Below are 14,000 nucleotides of genomic sequence, written 5' to 3'. Positions count from 1 at the left end.
ATGAGTTTAAAGCATTTTTAAAGTAAACACACTTGAAGCTATCAGACTTTTGCAACAACTTCATTTCTGTCAAGTGAAGATAAATTCAGCTCCCCATTTCCAGCATAAGCACAAAACGCAAACAAAAGTAGCTATTTTTGCAGAAATAATTTTATCACTATAAAAACGAAGGCAGTTGAAAGACACATGGAATGATTTAGAGGCAAAAATTACCTAGCAGTAAGAACACTGCACTCTATACAGTCCCAGAGCTTCTTCGAATACTTCTTGAAGCAAACTTAGGTCTCAATTGTCGTGCGCTGGCCCATCGCCTTTTCTCTTTTGATAAACTTGCCGGAACTCTTCTCCCAGCATGTTAACATCTTGCTCATCTTTAAGAACTCCCTGAACACACAAAGAACAATATTAAATTCAGTAAAGGTAAAGGTAAAGGTACCCCTGCCCGTACGGGCCAGTCTTGACAGACTCTGGGGTTGTGCGCCCATCTCACTTAAGAGGCCAGGGGCCAGCGCTGTCCGGAGACACTTCCGGGTCACGTGGCCAGTGTGACATCGCTGCTCTGGTGAGCCAGAGCCGCACACGGAAACGCCGTTTACCTTCCCGCTGGTAAGCGGTCCCTATTTATCTACATGCACCCGGAGGTGCTTTCGAACTGCTAGGTTGGCAGGCGCTGGGACCGAGCAGCGGGAGCGCACCCCGCCGCAGGGATTCGAACCGCCGACCTTTCGATCGGCAAGTCCTAGGCGCTGAGGCTTTAACCCACAGCGCCACCTGCGTCCCATTCAATTCAATATGACACCATAAAAGGCATTTTAAGATTGTAGTTACTGGAAGTCTGTAAGAATTAGCCTGCACAGTAAGGTTCTCAAACACTTTTTATTTTGCACAACATTTAATGGTTTGTGCTTTGTTCTATGTTGCATTTAATTCTTTTTATCCTGCTAACTGTACTTTGCTTAAGTGGCAATGGCACTGTGTACCAAACTGGAGTTTGGTGATAAGCTTCCACTATAGTGATGCATTGTAATATGCTAATATGAAGTTCAGGATTAGTGGAAGCAGGGGTCAAGGCTGTAAGATTTTTGCATTTTGAGAAAATAAATCTCAAAGCAGCCTTGCCCCTTCTAGACTATCAGATTCTCCCATTCTAGCTGCTCCAGGAGAGGGAAAACCTTATGTATTGCAGCCACTAAATTCAGCAAGGAAGGATGGAGAAGGGGGTGAAGAGACAGAAACAGCAAAACCTGAAGGGGGACTGACAGGCAAGGGCACAGAGGGACCTCTGGGGAAGGCAAAGAGAAATGAGGGAAGGCAGCAGTTGAGTACAAAAACAACTAGAGCACCATATTGAGAATGCAGGGGTGAAAGGGTGAGAAGCGGGGGAAAGTGAAAGATTTTGTTTTAAAACAGCAGGGCTTTACTCTGAGTAAATATACATGAGGAAGCATCTTTTACAGGTTTGCCCTGCCTTCTCTACTAACCCATCCTTCCCCACTTTGTCCCAGAATCAAAACAAGATTCCACTCCAAAATCCCCTCTCTTTCACAAATAAACAAATGTTAAACACCCTATCCATGCCACCCCCCCCCCCGCCTTCCCCCTTTACACTCAAGCTCTTTTCAGACATTCAGTTTGCATGTGTGAAAGACTAAGTGCCAATGTGCAGGGCTCCTGTCCCATTGTTGGAAACCCTACATGCAAGTAAGCCAGCCCCCCTTCAGACTAACAAGGTGTTTGCCTGGTGTGCAGAGTATCATTGAGAGAGCAGAGCTCACTGCACATTCTCCCTTCCGTGTTCAAAGCAAACCCCCAAAGAGTTTCAGTCATGCAGCTTTACTTTTTCTCTCATCCTTCCCACTCTAAGCCTTGTTCATTTGTCCTTTAAGACAGGTGAATGTGGGCTTCAGTCTTGCACGATTAGAATTCCGTTTTTCACCAGAACCACATAGATTTTCCATGTGAATGATGAGAGCTGGCCATGGGAGAGACTGCCTGCCCCTGCTCCAATGTTAAATGCTACCTGGATATCCTAATTCAGGGAACTTTGCTGCTGCTGCTGCTATTTCACCCCCATTAAGCTGCATTTGTCTCTACTTACTCTGGGAAGATATCCCAATAGTTTCACTGCGTGTTCTTTAAGCAGCTTCTGCCGCTCCTCCTCAATGATGTCATTAACAATGCCTTTCCTTCTTTCTTCAAGTTGCATTTCTTCAAGTTCGCGTTCCTATACAGAAGTAATAAAAATGTATTACCTTTTTCTAGTTCAAAACCCAATTTCATGAAGCTATGGTAGATTTTTGCCCTGTGAAAAACAAAATGCTTCTGCTCTGGCTTTAAAGCCACGGGTTGCTCTAATATTTCCCTGCCCCCTGCAATGTTTTTTATTAAAGATTTTCTTAGTTTATAAAAGTGCATGCATTGCCCTACTTGAAATGCTGTGCACAGAACCTGGAGCTGCCTTATTAGCTCTGGCTAGTTTTGTCAAAAGAGGCCAGTTTCTCACCTTGTCTGCAATGAACTGCTTTCTCCGCTCTTCAATGAGCTTCTCTACTTCTCTCCTGTGTTCCAGCTGCTTCATTCTTCGCTTCTGAGCATTCATTTGCTCAACACGGTCGTCCTCGGCAAACTTGGCCAGCATGGACTGGCGGAAGGCCTCCTCCTCCTCCTTCATGGCCTGCCGCATCACCTCCCTCATGGCCAACTGGTCTTCGTACGCTTTGCGCAATTCCAGGCGCTGCCTAAGTTTCTTCTCCAACTCTTCCTGCAGGGAAGGAGTGTACAGCATACAACAGTCATTAAAAAAAAAAAGTACTGCCAGTTCACAGGGTGAACAATTAGGCAAGATACAGGCAACTCCCGTTTTATGTGCCACCCTGTATGCATGGGCCATTTTCAGACCCAGGAGAGGGTGTGATGGGGGCGTAACAGGATGAGGCGGGCTTATGTGCACTCCACCAATGCATACAATAACCCAGAATGCAACCCCCAGGAATTGCCTGCACTACTACCTTCAATACAGTGGTTCCCAAACTTTTTTCTCCACGGGCCACCTGAAAAGTGCTGAGAGTCTTGGAGGACCATTTAATGATTTTTCTGCCTGTTGTAGCAAATGTAACACACTGCACTACATGCTGTATGATTTTTTATGGAATCCAGATTAAACTTCTTAAATGTAGCCTCACATTATCTTTGCTGCTAATCTTCCCTGCCCCTTTTCAAGTGCTTTCTCTCCTGATCACTTCCAGCCCATCCCACACACCTTCCAGGTGGACCACTAGGTTCTAAGAATGACAGAGCTGCTGCTGCTACTTCCGCCATTCCTCAGAGATATGCCACAGACCACCTGATAGAGGGCTTGTGGATCACTGATGGTCCATGGACCACAGATTGGAAAACCTTGCCATACCTTTATACTGCAATAACTTGTCATTCAAGACAGTCTTAGGAGACATGGGGACACCTGATGGGGAAGAGAGAGGATCCTGGGGCAAGTGCAGCCTTCCTCCTCAAACAGGCAAGACCTGGAGAGGAGTGTTACATAGCCCTTGGGCAAAACACCCTCACAAATTCACGTTGGATGAAATACTGTCCCTTGGGAAGAAGGAAGTACAGAAAGGGCTACTGCTTTGTCTACATGAAGGGGGTATATCTAAGGAAGACAAAGATGTCTGCAGCAATATGAAGTAGTGGAGGTTAACAAGCCATGGAAACTAACTAAACAAAGCTCTTGAAGCTGCTATTTCACAGGGAGGGCAATTGGGGGGGGGCAGGGGAATGTGCTTTTAAATTATTACTATTTAACTCTACTAAGCTCTCTTGTGCAGGCCCAGAACAAGACTAAAAACTGCAGTCACTTACCATCTCCTTTTTTCGGTTTTCCTCTTCTCGTTCTTCGAAATACAGCTCTTCACGGATTTGTTCAAGTTCTTCCCGTTCCTGCTGCTCCCTTTCTAGAGCCTCTTCAAGCTGTCATGGAGAGGAAGGAGATTTTAGGCACCTGCTGCCTCTCATATCAAAGGAAGGAAATTTAAGAGGCATTTCAATACCATTTTCTGGAGCTTTTGCTTCCGCTCCTCATTCTCCTGGATTTTTGCCATCCTGTTATCTTCTCTTTCCTGCCACATGTTGGCAAATTCCTTGAGTTTTCTGTTTTCCTCTTCCATCTCTTCACGCTGCCTTTTCTTCCTCATAGCTTGATCGTTTTTAAATTCTTCTATGAACCTTTGAGTTGCTCTCATTTTCTCTAGTCTTCCTTGTTTTGCTCTATGGAGAAGTCTCAAACTTTAGTAACTTTTCTAAATGTAACCCAGATAATTAAGAATCCCCTGCTCTTCATGTGTCACACCCAGCCATCCCCCGGGGAGCTAAGGACACTCCAGTGTCTGCCGTTTTGTGCTCATGGCAACTTTCCCAGCTAAGTGACTGTCACAGCCTGAAAGTCCTCTAGTCAAGTTCAAATGCTCTGAAGTAGGAGCCACCAGACACACAACTTGCTCACTGTGAAGCAGCAGGTCTGCCATCACTGTGAGCACTGTAAGCACAGGGCAGGCTGGACAGATGAAATATAAAGAAAGGAACCCCTCAGACCAGAGAAAATTTCTTACTTCTTACTATGCATTATTAGGTCCAAGACTGTTTAACATTTTGTGACATTTAACAGGCAGCAAAGAAGCAAGCAAGTTTTACTGCAAAACTCAAAGTGCAAACAGTAAGGCTAAACAAGTTTAAAACATAAACACAGGAAGTCAAACTAACCGTTCATCTTCGTCATAGATTTTTCTCACAATTTCATCAATCAAGAGCTTCTCTCGGAGGAACTCCTCATAGGCCGCCTGCCTCCGTCTCTCTCGGTCCTCAAGCTGCCTTTCCAGTTCTTGCTGATAAAGCAGCTTTTCCTGATTCCGCTTTGCCTCAGCTGTCCTCTCTTCTTCCTCTGCCTTTTCTTGAGCTTCCTTCATTGCTTTGTATATTTCTGCATCATCTTTCTGAAAAGATTTTAATCTGGTTTTTTTTAAAAAAATGAAGAATGGAGTAACAAACTCCAAAGAAGACTAGAATCCCAGTGTATTATTTACATATATTTATCTCCTATTAACCTAGCCCTCTAGGAACTATCCATTTTTTTCCACCTGCGACACCAAGAAATAGTTCTCTCCACACACACTGTTGCATCCATTCAGCTAAACTAGCAGTACATGGAAATAAAATTATGAAAATGAAGCTACTAAGGGCTATGGAATCTTTGTAAAAAGCAACTGAAAGCTAGGGTGAGTGACTAGAAATCCAAACCACAATCTGATGCATTGTAAACCATTTCAGTGCCATTTTTCCCTAAAATGTAGTACTTATTTATTTAACAGTGCAATCCTGAGCATGCTAACTCAGAAGTAAAAGCTGCTGAGTTCAAAAGAAATTATTTCATGGTAATTGGTTCAAAATTGCAGCCAAACTTGTTTGATAGTTATGGGTTATGGGTTATAGGTTAAAGGTAAAGGTAAAGGGACCCCTGACCATTAGGTCCAGTCGTGGCCGACCAAGGTTGCGGCGCTCATCTCGCTTTATTGGCTGAGGGAGCCGGTGTACAGCTTCCAGGTCATGTGGCCAGCATGACTAAGCCGCTTCTGGTGAACCAGAGCAGCACACAGAAACACCATTTACCTTCCCGCTGGAGCAGTACCTATTTATCTACTTGCACTTTGACGTGCTCTCGAACTGCTAGGTTGGCAGGAGCAGGGACCAAGCAACGGGAGCTCACCCTGTCCTGGGAATTCGAACCACCGACCTACTGATCAGCAAGTCCTAGGCTCTGTGGTTTAACCCACAGCGCCACCCACGTCCCTAGTTATGGGTTAAATCTGGCTTAACTGAAACGTTAGTCATGTCCATTGATTTCAATATATGTACTCTGTATATGGCATAATTGGATAAAGCCCACTAAGAGACATGTTAGAAACATGCTGCTTGAAAGGTTTTAATTATCACATTTGGAGAGATGACCTTTGAAAAACAATGCAGTGCTGTGTAGACCATTTGCTATACATTTAAAACTATTTGCATGAATTCAGCTTTGAGGGGTTTCCCCCACACTGCCTTTAGAAGCAAGCATGGTTGTTATGGCAGCAATCCTTAAGAAAACCCACTTACTAGGGAATAAGCTCTACTGAGCTCAGTGGGACTTTTTCCTGAGTAAGCAGGCTTAGGTCCGCATCATGTCATTGATTTAGCTTGGTGGAAGACATCAAGATGTAGAATAAAACACTGCTCTTACTAACCAAAATAAATCTCCTTTTTAAAATGTAATTTTTAAATTTAGAAATGGATTTTAAACATTTTTGTTGTCTTTAATTAAATGTCTTTCCTACCCTTTACCATAAATTCCCAATGAAAACAAACAGTAGGGCTAGGCTTATCCAAAATCTAACTAAGCTGACCAATCCATTTTCCAAACAAGCAAGATTTTAAGTCAGTTGTCATACACACACACACACACACACACACACACACACTGAGCAGATCCAAGACTGGAACAGTCCATAAAGCCAGTTACCATTTTTTCATATTTTATAGCTTCTTTCTCAGCAATCTGGGCAGCCCTCGCTTTATTCATATAAGCAGATTTCAGCTTCAACTCCAGCTCCCGAAGTTCAATACTAGAAACCAAATTGACAAAAAGTATGAAACGTGTTGAAAACTGCCTCTCATTCTTTTCTTTGGCACCTCTCATTGCAGACACTTTACAAATCTGATTTTAAACACATTTATATAGTTTAAAAAGATAACATTAAAATGAATGCTTCTACCAGCCCAGTGTGTTCATGCTAAAACTCTGACAAGCCACTAGACTAGCATCTATTAGCTGGGGGAAGAAGAAGATGCCGCCACACCACAGAGATTATCTTCATCTGCCATGATGCCCCCAACAGTGCTAAACTCTGACATCAAACAGAAGCATTAGGTAGGTTCAAAAACAACAGTTAGAGTTTAGGGAAGCTGCAACTTTATGTGGGATTATAAAGAAACCTATTTGTTGAAGAAAGAAATACCTGGTCTCTCTTATTTGCTGTCTCATCTTTTCATCTTTGAGTTTCTCATGGTTTAATCTTGCTAACTCAGCTGCCAGTTTTTCTTCCTGTTGCAACTCCATTTCCTTCAACCTTTTATTCTCTTCTGCCTGACCACAAAATTGAATTTAACAAATCAGAATTGGATTCTAGAACTTAAATGAAAGCCTAGATTTTCTTAAACTATTATCCTGCAACTATTATCCAGTGTGCCTCTAAAGAAATGGTTTAGTGTGTCCTGCAATAATCCTTAAAAAACCTCAGTGGAATGGAAATTATTTGCATACCTTCAGTCTGGAACACTTTCACTCAGATCCCCGCTATACTAAACTGTGCTGAACTGACAGAAGATATATTTACAATTACATTGGCATTTTAAAAGAAGATATAGATTTCAGCAGTATTAATCTTAGAGTGAGCACAAAGTTGATGTTTATTCTGATTAAGCAACAGCCTAACACCTGAAAAAGTTTTTAAAGATCACGCAAAGCAGATTCAGAAAGGCTTCATCAACATTTCGTAGCATAAGACCCATATATTCAGCTTTAGTACTTTTTCATTACACAAGACATTGCCAAGTTGTTACTAACTCCACCAAGCTTGTATAAGCTGTCTCACTACCTGGAATCCAGTTTTGGGGGCCATGGAGGTGGGAGGGATGTCTTGGGATGCTGCAAGCTCAGCCCTAAGAGCAAGACGCCTCAACCAACCATGAGCATCAAGTTCTTATTCAGGTCCTGGGAGTCTCTGGTGTAGCAGAGCCCCCCGCCAGCCAGGCTGTTTGTTAGGTGAAATATTACTATAATTGTTTCATGTTTCCCAGAGATAAATCACAGCCTACCACTGTCACTAACCTACCTACAGCCTGTGGCCCTTCTTCCCTTCAAATCTGCTGAACAGCCAGGCTCATTTTCCCTTTGCAGTTTAGAACACAAACTTCAGCAAGTGTACTCAGTGGGACTCACCAAATATGCAACAGATCATCAGGATCTTAATTATGGGGAGTAGTTCCCTGCCTCCAGACAATCCGACTCACCCTCTGAATAGCCTCTTCCATGCGCCGCTCATGCTCCTCCTCCCTGAGCAGCCGTGCGAGACGCTTCTCCTCAACACGGTCTTCAGCCTCCCACATCACCTCCAGCTGATGAACGCGCTGCACCTTTTTCAGGTGCTCCAGCTCCCTCATTTCTTGGAAGTAAGCCTCATGCTGTTTCTTATCCAGCTGTTGCGCCGCTGTCAGCTGCGCCCGACCGCCCCGCTGCCGTGCCATCGCCTGCAAGGGAGTCAGATATGGGAGAATTCTCATGGCTGCAGGAAAGCACTGTCAAGGTCTCTCCATGACTGAGACCACCAGCATCCTACTGGAAAGATGGCTCACACTGGCAGGGTGCCCTTCTCCTCTTCTACACAAGATCACCAACACAACCCAAAAGTTAAGGAGTGCTGTCATTGGGAGTTGCACTTACAGAACAGACATGTAGGGTGGCACCGCCTCCTCTTTTTGTCTGGTGCCATTTAGAACACAAGAAGATTACCCATAAATGTGCCTCCAGTTATTCAGGCAAGGGCTGGGAGCCAAATGCATCAGCCGGCAGCCCAGCAGCAGCAAGTGCAGACACTGGTTGTGGCAATTACACTTCATCATGGGAGGGACAATTGGCTCAGCATCAAAGCTGCTGCTTTGAATGCAGAAGATCTCAGGTTCAATCTCTCCAGCGTAAAGGATCAAGCAGCAAGGGTCAAAGTAGACCATACTAAGCGAGATGGATAATGGGATTGCTTGTGTACAAGGCAGTGTCATAGCCCATGAGCAGAAACAGCTTTGTCCATTTTCTTTTCTTAGCTAGAGGTGCCATAGCTTAGAGAACACCTGCTTTGAATGCAGAAGGTCCCTTGGTCTCAAAAGAATGGGAAAGCCTGAGGGCTTGGAAAGCAGCTGCCACACAGAGCAGACAGGACTGGACTCAATGGGCAGGTTGGATCTGGCATGAGGCAGCTTCCTACATCCGAAAGTCAGTCAGGCTAGCAAGACCCTACTGAGGCCCTAGAGAAGTGCAGGGGCACAGCCAGGGCAACCTTGACCCTAGACGTCAGAAGGGAGCTCTCCGCAGGCTGCCTGGCTGGCTGCTGAGATCATCTAGAAAAGGCCAACTCTGGCGCCCTCGCCTTCCGAGGCAGAAAGAGGGGTGGCTCTTGAAGATCCCCCCCCCCGGTTGCTAAATTAATTGAGCTTTTGGCCCTGTGTGGAGATGGAGAGGGTCCTCGCCTGCCCCGCCCTCAACCCCTTGAGATGCAAGCACTGCAGGTCCCCCAGGGAAGCAAAGGGAGACTTCCTCGTCGCTGAGAAAGCGCGCAGGGGGCGCAAACGCGATACTCAAGAGGCCGCTTTGGGAAAGCGCCCCGTTAATCCACAAGCGCCCCGTTAATCCACCCCCCGCTGGCCGTTCGCCCTGAAGAGCCGCCTCGGAATTGTATTTACTGAGCAGGCGAGACAAGAGCAAAACGAAAGGAGGCCTGCGAGTCAGCCGGGAATTCTGGCGGCGACAACAACCCTGCGAGGCGGACCAGCGGCGGCGTCATGGGGCCGGAGCTCAGGCCCGACTCGCCCGCCAGACTCACCATCTTCCCGCCGCCCCCGGAGGCTCCCCGAGCGGCCGCTTCCCGCTCAAGCACACCGTTGCCGTGGAAACGGCGGTGGCAGGCGGCACTTCCGGGAGAAGCCCCGCCCCCACCCCTCCTCCCGCCTGCGAGCGCCGCCCGAGCTGCGATTGGCCCAGCCCGGAGCTTGACTCCGCCTCCGCGAGGACCGTTTTGGAAAGGAGGAAGCTCTGTTACCGGGGCAACTGCTGGCCCGCGCCGTTGCGCCTGCGCAGTGCTCTTGCGTTTCCGCGGCCTCTCAGACCGGCCTCCCTCACGGGGTTGTTGTGGGGATTAAAGAGGAGGGAGGGGAAGAACCGCCTGCGTCGCCTTTTGCTCCTTGGAGAAAAAGGCGGCAATCAATAACTGCTGAATTGGCGCTTGCCAGGAAGTTCGGTTTTGATCATGGGGTTTTATTCTTCTACCAACGTTAGTTACTGTATTATGCCAGGATATTTGTGTTATCCTCAACGGCGTTGAATGTATAAATGGCCACTGCAATTATTCTATATCGTTTTAAGCTGTAGTGCAACTGTTGCATTTTATTTCCCTCTGAGTGTACAATTAACATTCTCTCCCTGTATGTGTGCATATACCAGCCAGGTAATACTCCATCCATCTGATTAAATGGTCTCAAGTCCACACACATATATACAAAAAACATTTGCCTTTGAAGTGCCACAAGACACTGTTTTTGTTTTAATTGGACTGAAAATGCCATCCCTAGAAATAGTCAAGAAATGTTCTTGGCTTCCCACTTCTGGGAGCTCCAGTGATGAGCTGCAGGGGAACTGGTAAATGGTTCAGCTTCCTGCTGGATGAGAACACATTGGAGGCCTTGGGGGGTGTGGTGTAGTGGTTAGGGTGCCAGAGTAGGACCTGGTGGCCTGGGGCTCAAATCCCCACTCAACCATGAAGCTCAGTGGGTGACTACAACAGGTTTCTTGTGGGGATTACTTTGTATGCCACCTTGAGCTCCTTGGAGAAAAAGGTGAGATATAAATTAAATAAATAAAGGTGTGTATTTACAAGTATGCAGGTGGAGAATGGTGGATCAGACGTGCCCAGCATCTCACTAGAGCCCCCAAGGCAGTTGAAAAACCTGCTGCTGATTCTCCCCAAAATATTTTCTATGTAGCTTCCAAATGCAGCGTAACCTTCCCAGCTGATGCAAGAATATCCCGCTTGTTCAATAAAGTTCTTTTAGCCATCAGTTAGGAAACTTTAGAATGATGATTGTCAACAAGTTCATTAAAGTATGCAACACATAGTGCATTGCCAAATTTGTTTGCAAGCAAGTAGGCAATGCATGAGACTGTGATGAGCCTATTTAGTTCCTGCTGAGTTTGCAACATTATAAGCCATTGTTGGGGATAGCATTGCGTTCTTTGTGGAACAATTTTGCTGTCTTGAGTGAAAAGACATATGTGAATTAGCTTGGAAGGGTCTAAACCCATCAGGAGAAGAATATTGATCTACTAGAGACTCGGATAAGTCGCTAAGAAATGTGCTTGTTTTGCTTGATGGATGGGACAGTAGCCTGAGCAGCAAAGGGAGCATCACTGTCAAAAGAAACCTAGAAATAAGTCATTCATAGTGGGCCCCTAACAAACATCTTTTTTATTGCATGGTCTTGATGACTTGTGCCCATGATGCTATTTGGGCACTCATGGCGCTGTGGCTTAAACCACAGAGCCTTGGACTTGCCGATCAGAAGGTTGGCGGTTCAATACCCCACGACGGGGTGAGCTCCCGTTGCTCGGTCCCTGCTCCTGCCAACCTAGCAGTTTGAAAGCATGTCAAAGTGCAAGTAGATAGATAGGTACCACTCCAGCGGAAAGGTAAACGGCGTTTCCGAGCACTGCTCTGGTTTGCCAGAAGCGGCTCAGTCATGCTGGCCACATGATGTGGAAGCTGGACGTCAGCTCCCTTGGCCAGTAAAGCGAGATGAGCACCACAACCCTAGAGTCAGCCATGACTGGACCTAATGGTCAGGGGTCCCTTTACCTTTACCTTATACTATCCCACTTTCAATACTCTTTGCACCATTCTGTCCTTTAACTACCTGATAGAATCTCATAACATTTTATAACACAAATATCATGGGGAAGAAGGCCAGGGCTTCGTGCAGTATGATGAGCAAGAGGACCCCGGACCCAGGAAGGCTGGTTGAGCACATTTTGAAGTAGGAAAAATAATACCTGTTGCCACCTAAAGAGTGACACCCCTCATAAGATCATTAAGTCTAGCATCTAAATTGATCTAACTGTACCACTGATGGTCCAGATCACAGGTTTTGCTTGTGAGCACACAGGGCTTCCTCGTGTGACCTGGGGCAGTGGAGGTGATTTCACAGCCTGGCTATGATGGTCAAATGCCTGGCATTGCTGCACACTGAGAATTCCATCCAGTCCTGCCTGTTTGAGATTAGCAAGCCATTGTTTTATCAATTTTTATTTGGGAATAAAACATGCATGAGCCAGGAGACCTGCCATCTTCAAAAGGGCTTTTCCTGAACTTCAAGGATTAAGGACCTTCCTTTTACAAGTCACTTAAATCAGCCTCTGCTTAAGACCCTAACTGTGAGAATAAAGCAGCACTTCACAACTGCTCAGGGGTGACTGTCTCTGAATAAAGTAGCTGCCTTCTTCCCCCAAGACCCAGGGGAAAGCTAAGAAAATGCAGATCTAATGGGTCAAGCTGGGGTTGGTTTGATCATACAGTTCAATTAATTTCTAACAATCTTTGCCACAGATAGCTTGCAAAAATGACAGAGAACTAGAAATATAAGCAAAGATTGAATATACATTGAATATAATTTTTCTATCAAACAAACAGAAAGCAACAGCACTCAAGACTTGCTGATTCTGTGTTATTCTTTATGTCTTGCTGTTTTGGTTGTTCGTTGAGTTGGTGTAATTAATTGCTTTTAATTATTATTGCTGTATTCTGTTTTATCATGTTGTGCACTGCCCTGTGCTTTGTGAGAGGCAATACATAAATAATACAATAGCAATAGCAGCAGGGATAGCTTGTGCCAACGTCTGATAAAGAAGGAAAATTCAGAACAATGGCCTCCTTCCAGGCCCCTGGCCATTTTCCGTTCATACACATTTGCTTATTTATGCCGTTTGCATGTCACCCCACAACAAAGTGCTCTGGGTGGCTTAGAATAAATGTAGACAAATGAAAGCTGATGCACGATTCTTCCCAATGAGGTTTGTTATTATTTATTATAAACCTGACCTTCATGTATTGGGAATCAATGTAGAGTTTTGAACCTTTGTAGGTAATGAACACTATATATGTCTTGTGGAAAAGCAAACAATTATGCAGTTTGCAAGTGATGGACACACACTTTTTATTGTATAAATATGATTGCCATTTAGAAAAAGTGTCACAGGCAAGACTGCACACTTAGAAGGGACATGGATCCCTTTGGACTTTGGAGACACACACTCCAGCTGCCCATGATTAGCCCCTACCTTAAAGCGGGTGTCAAGAGATTCTTCTGTCTCCATGCATAATTCTGACCTCCCTGTTGTGTGGGAGGTTGAGGTCAAGAAAACTCCAATAACCAGACCAAGCTGGCTCCCTACCTTCTATAGAGCAGGCTACCTTCTTTCCTTTTGTAAGTGCCCCAACTTGGAGTGTGCAGGTCTCTTCTTGGGCTTCTCTTAAAACTCTTTGCTACTCACATGCATTGCTAAATTAACAAGAGCCTGCCTTAACTCATTGGACCAGCCTTGTGTAGCTCCTTGTCCCAATCCAGCTTGAATTGCCTTCCTCATCGCAGCCCATAGAAATAGGCGACAGAGAACCCTCTTCCCATCCCTGCTGTTTTATCATGCGCTCTGCTAACAGCCCATTTATCAGAATGATGAAGGGGGCTCTCTGGAGAGAGGACATGGCTCAGGCAGTGCAAGCGTGAATGACAGTCCGTCTGCAGAAGATTGACGTTAATGAAACTTGGAATAAGCAGGAAGATGAAGAGGGTGGAGAAGCCAGCCAGGGAGCTGGGCTCACTCTGCAAGGGAGAAGGAGCTCACTGTACCATCCTGGTTGGCTTTCAATTTGCAAATGCTGCCTGTCCTTTTGTTGCAAAATAGCAAGTGCCATGAAGGCGCCTCTGACTTGAAGTTGCCTGTGCTCTTTACACCTGGCCTAGATGTCTGGAACCTGGTGTGCATGTATGCCTATACCAGCATATGGGACAAGCAAGCAAGGAACGAGAGGAGGGGGGAAATTCGTCACTACACCTCAGGTTGCCCTTGCTCCTCACTCAGATGCAGATGGATTCTA

The 14,000-nt window shown here is 45.6% G+C and overlaps 1 protein-coding gene across 1 annotated transcript; it reads right to left on the bottom strand.

The window, feature by feature from the left end:
- Window position 1: 1 nt before the first annotated feature.
- MNS1 (meiosis specific nuclear structural 1) lies at window positions 2-9,790 on the bottom strand. Its single transcript, XM_083712869.1, has 10 exons — window positions 9,681-9,790; window positions 8,098-8,334; window positions 7,044-7,171; window positions 6,548-6,650; window positions 4,756-4,985; window positions 4,047-4,263; window positions 3,859-3,966; window positions 2,504-2,761; window positions 2,099-2,224; window positions 2-384 (listed from the first exon to the last, which is right to left on the bottom strand). Exons 1-10 carry the CDS (start codon window positions 9,681-9,683, stop codon window positions 286-288), a joined length of 1,509 nt encoding a protein of 502 aa, XP_083568995.1. The 5' UTR covers window positions 9,684-9,790; the 3' UTR covers window positions 2-285.
- Between the last annotated feature and the right edge of the window lie 4,210 nt (window positions 9,791-14,000).

The sequence above is a fragment of the Podarcis gaigeae genome (genome assembly GCF_964106915.1).
Source record: "Podarcis gaigeae genome assembly, chromosome: 14".
NCBI lineage: Eukaryota > Metazoa > Chordata > Lepidosauria > Squamata > Lacertidae > Podarcis > Podarcis gaigeae.
Note: the sequence above shows the minus strand (reverse complement) of the source record. Positions and strands in the feature narration are given on the sequence as shown.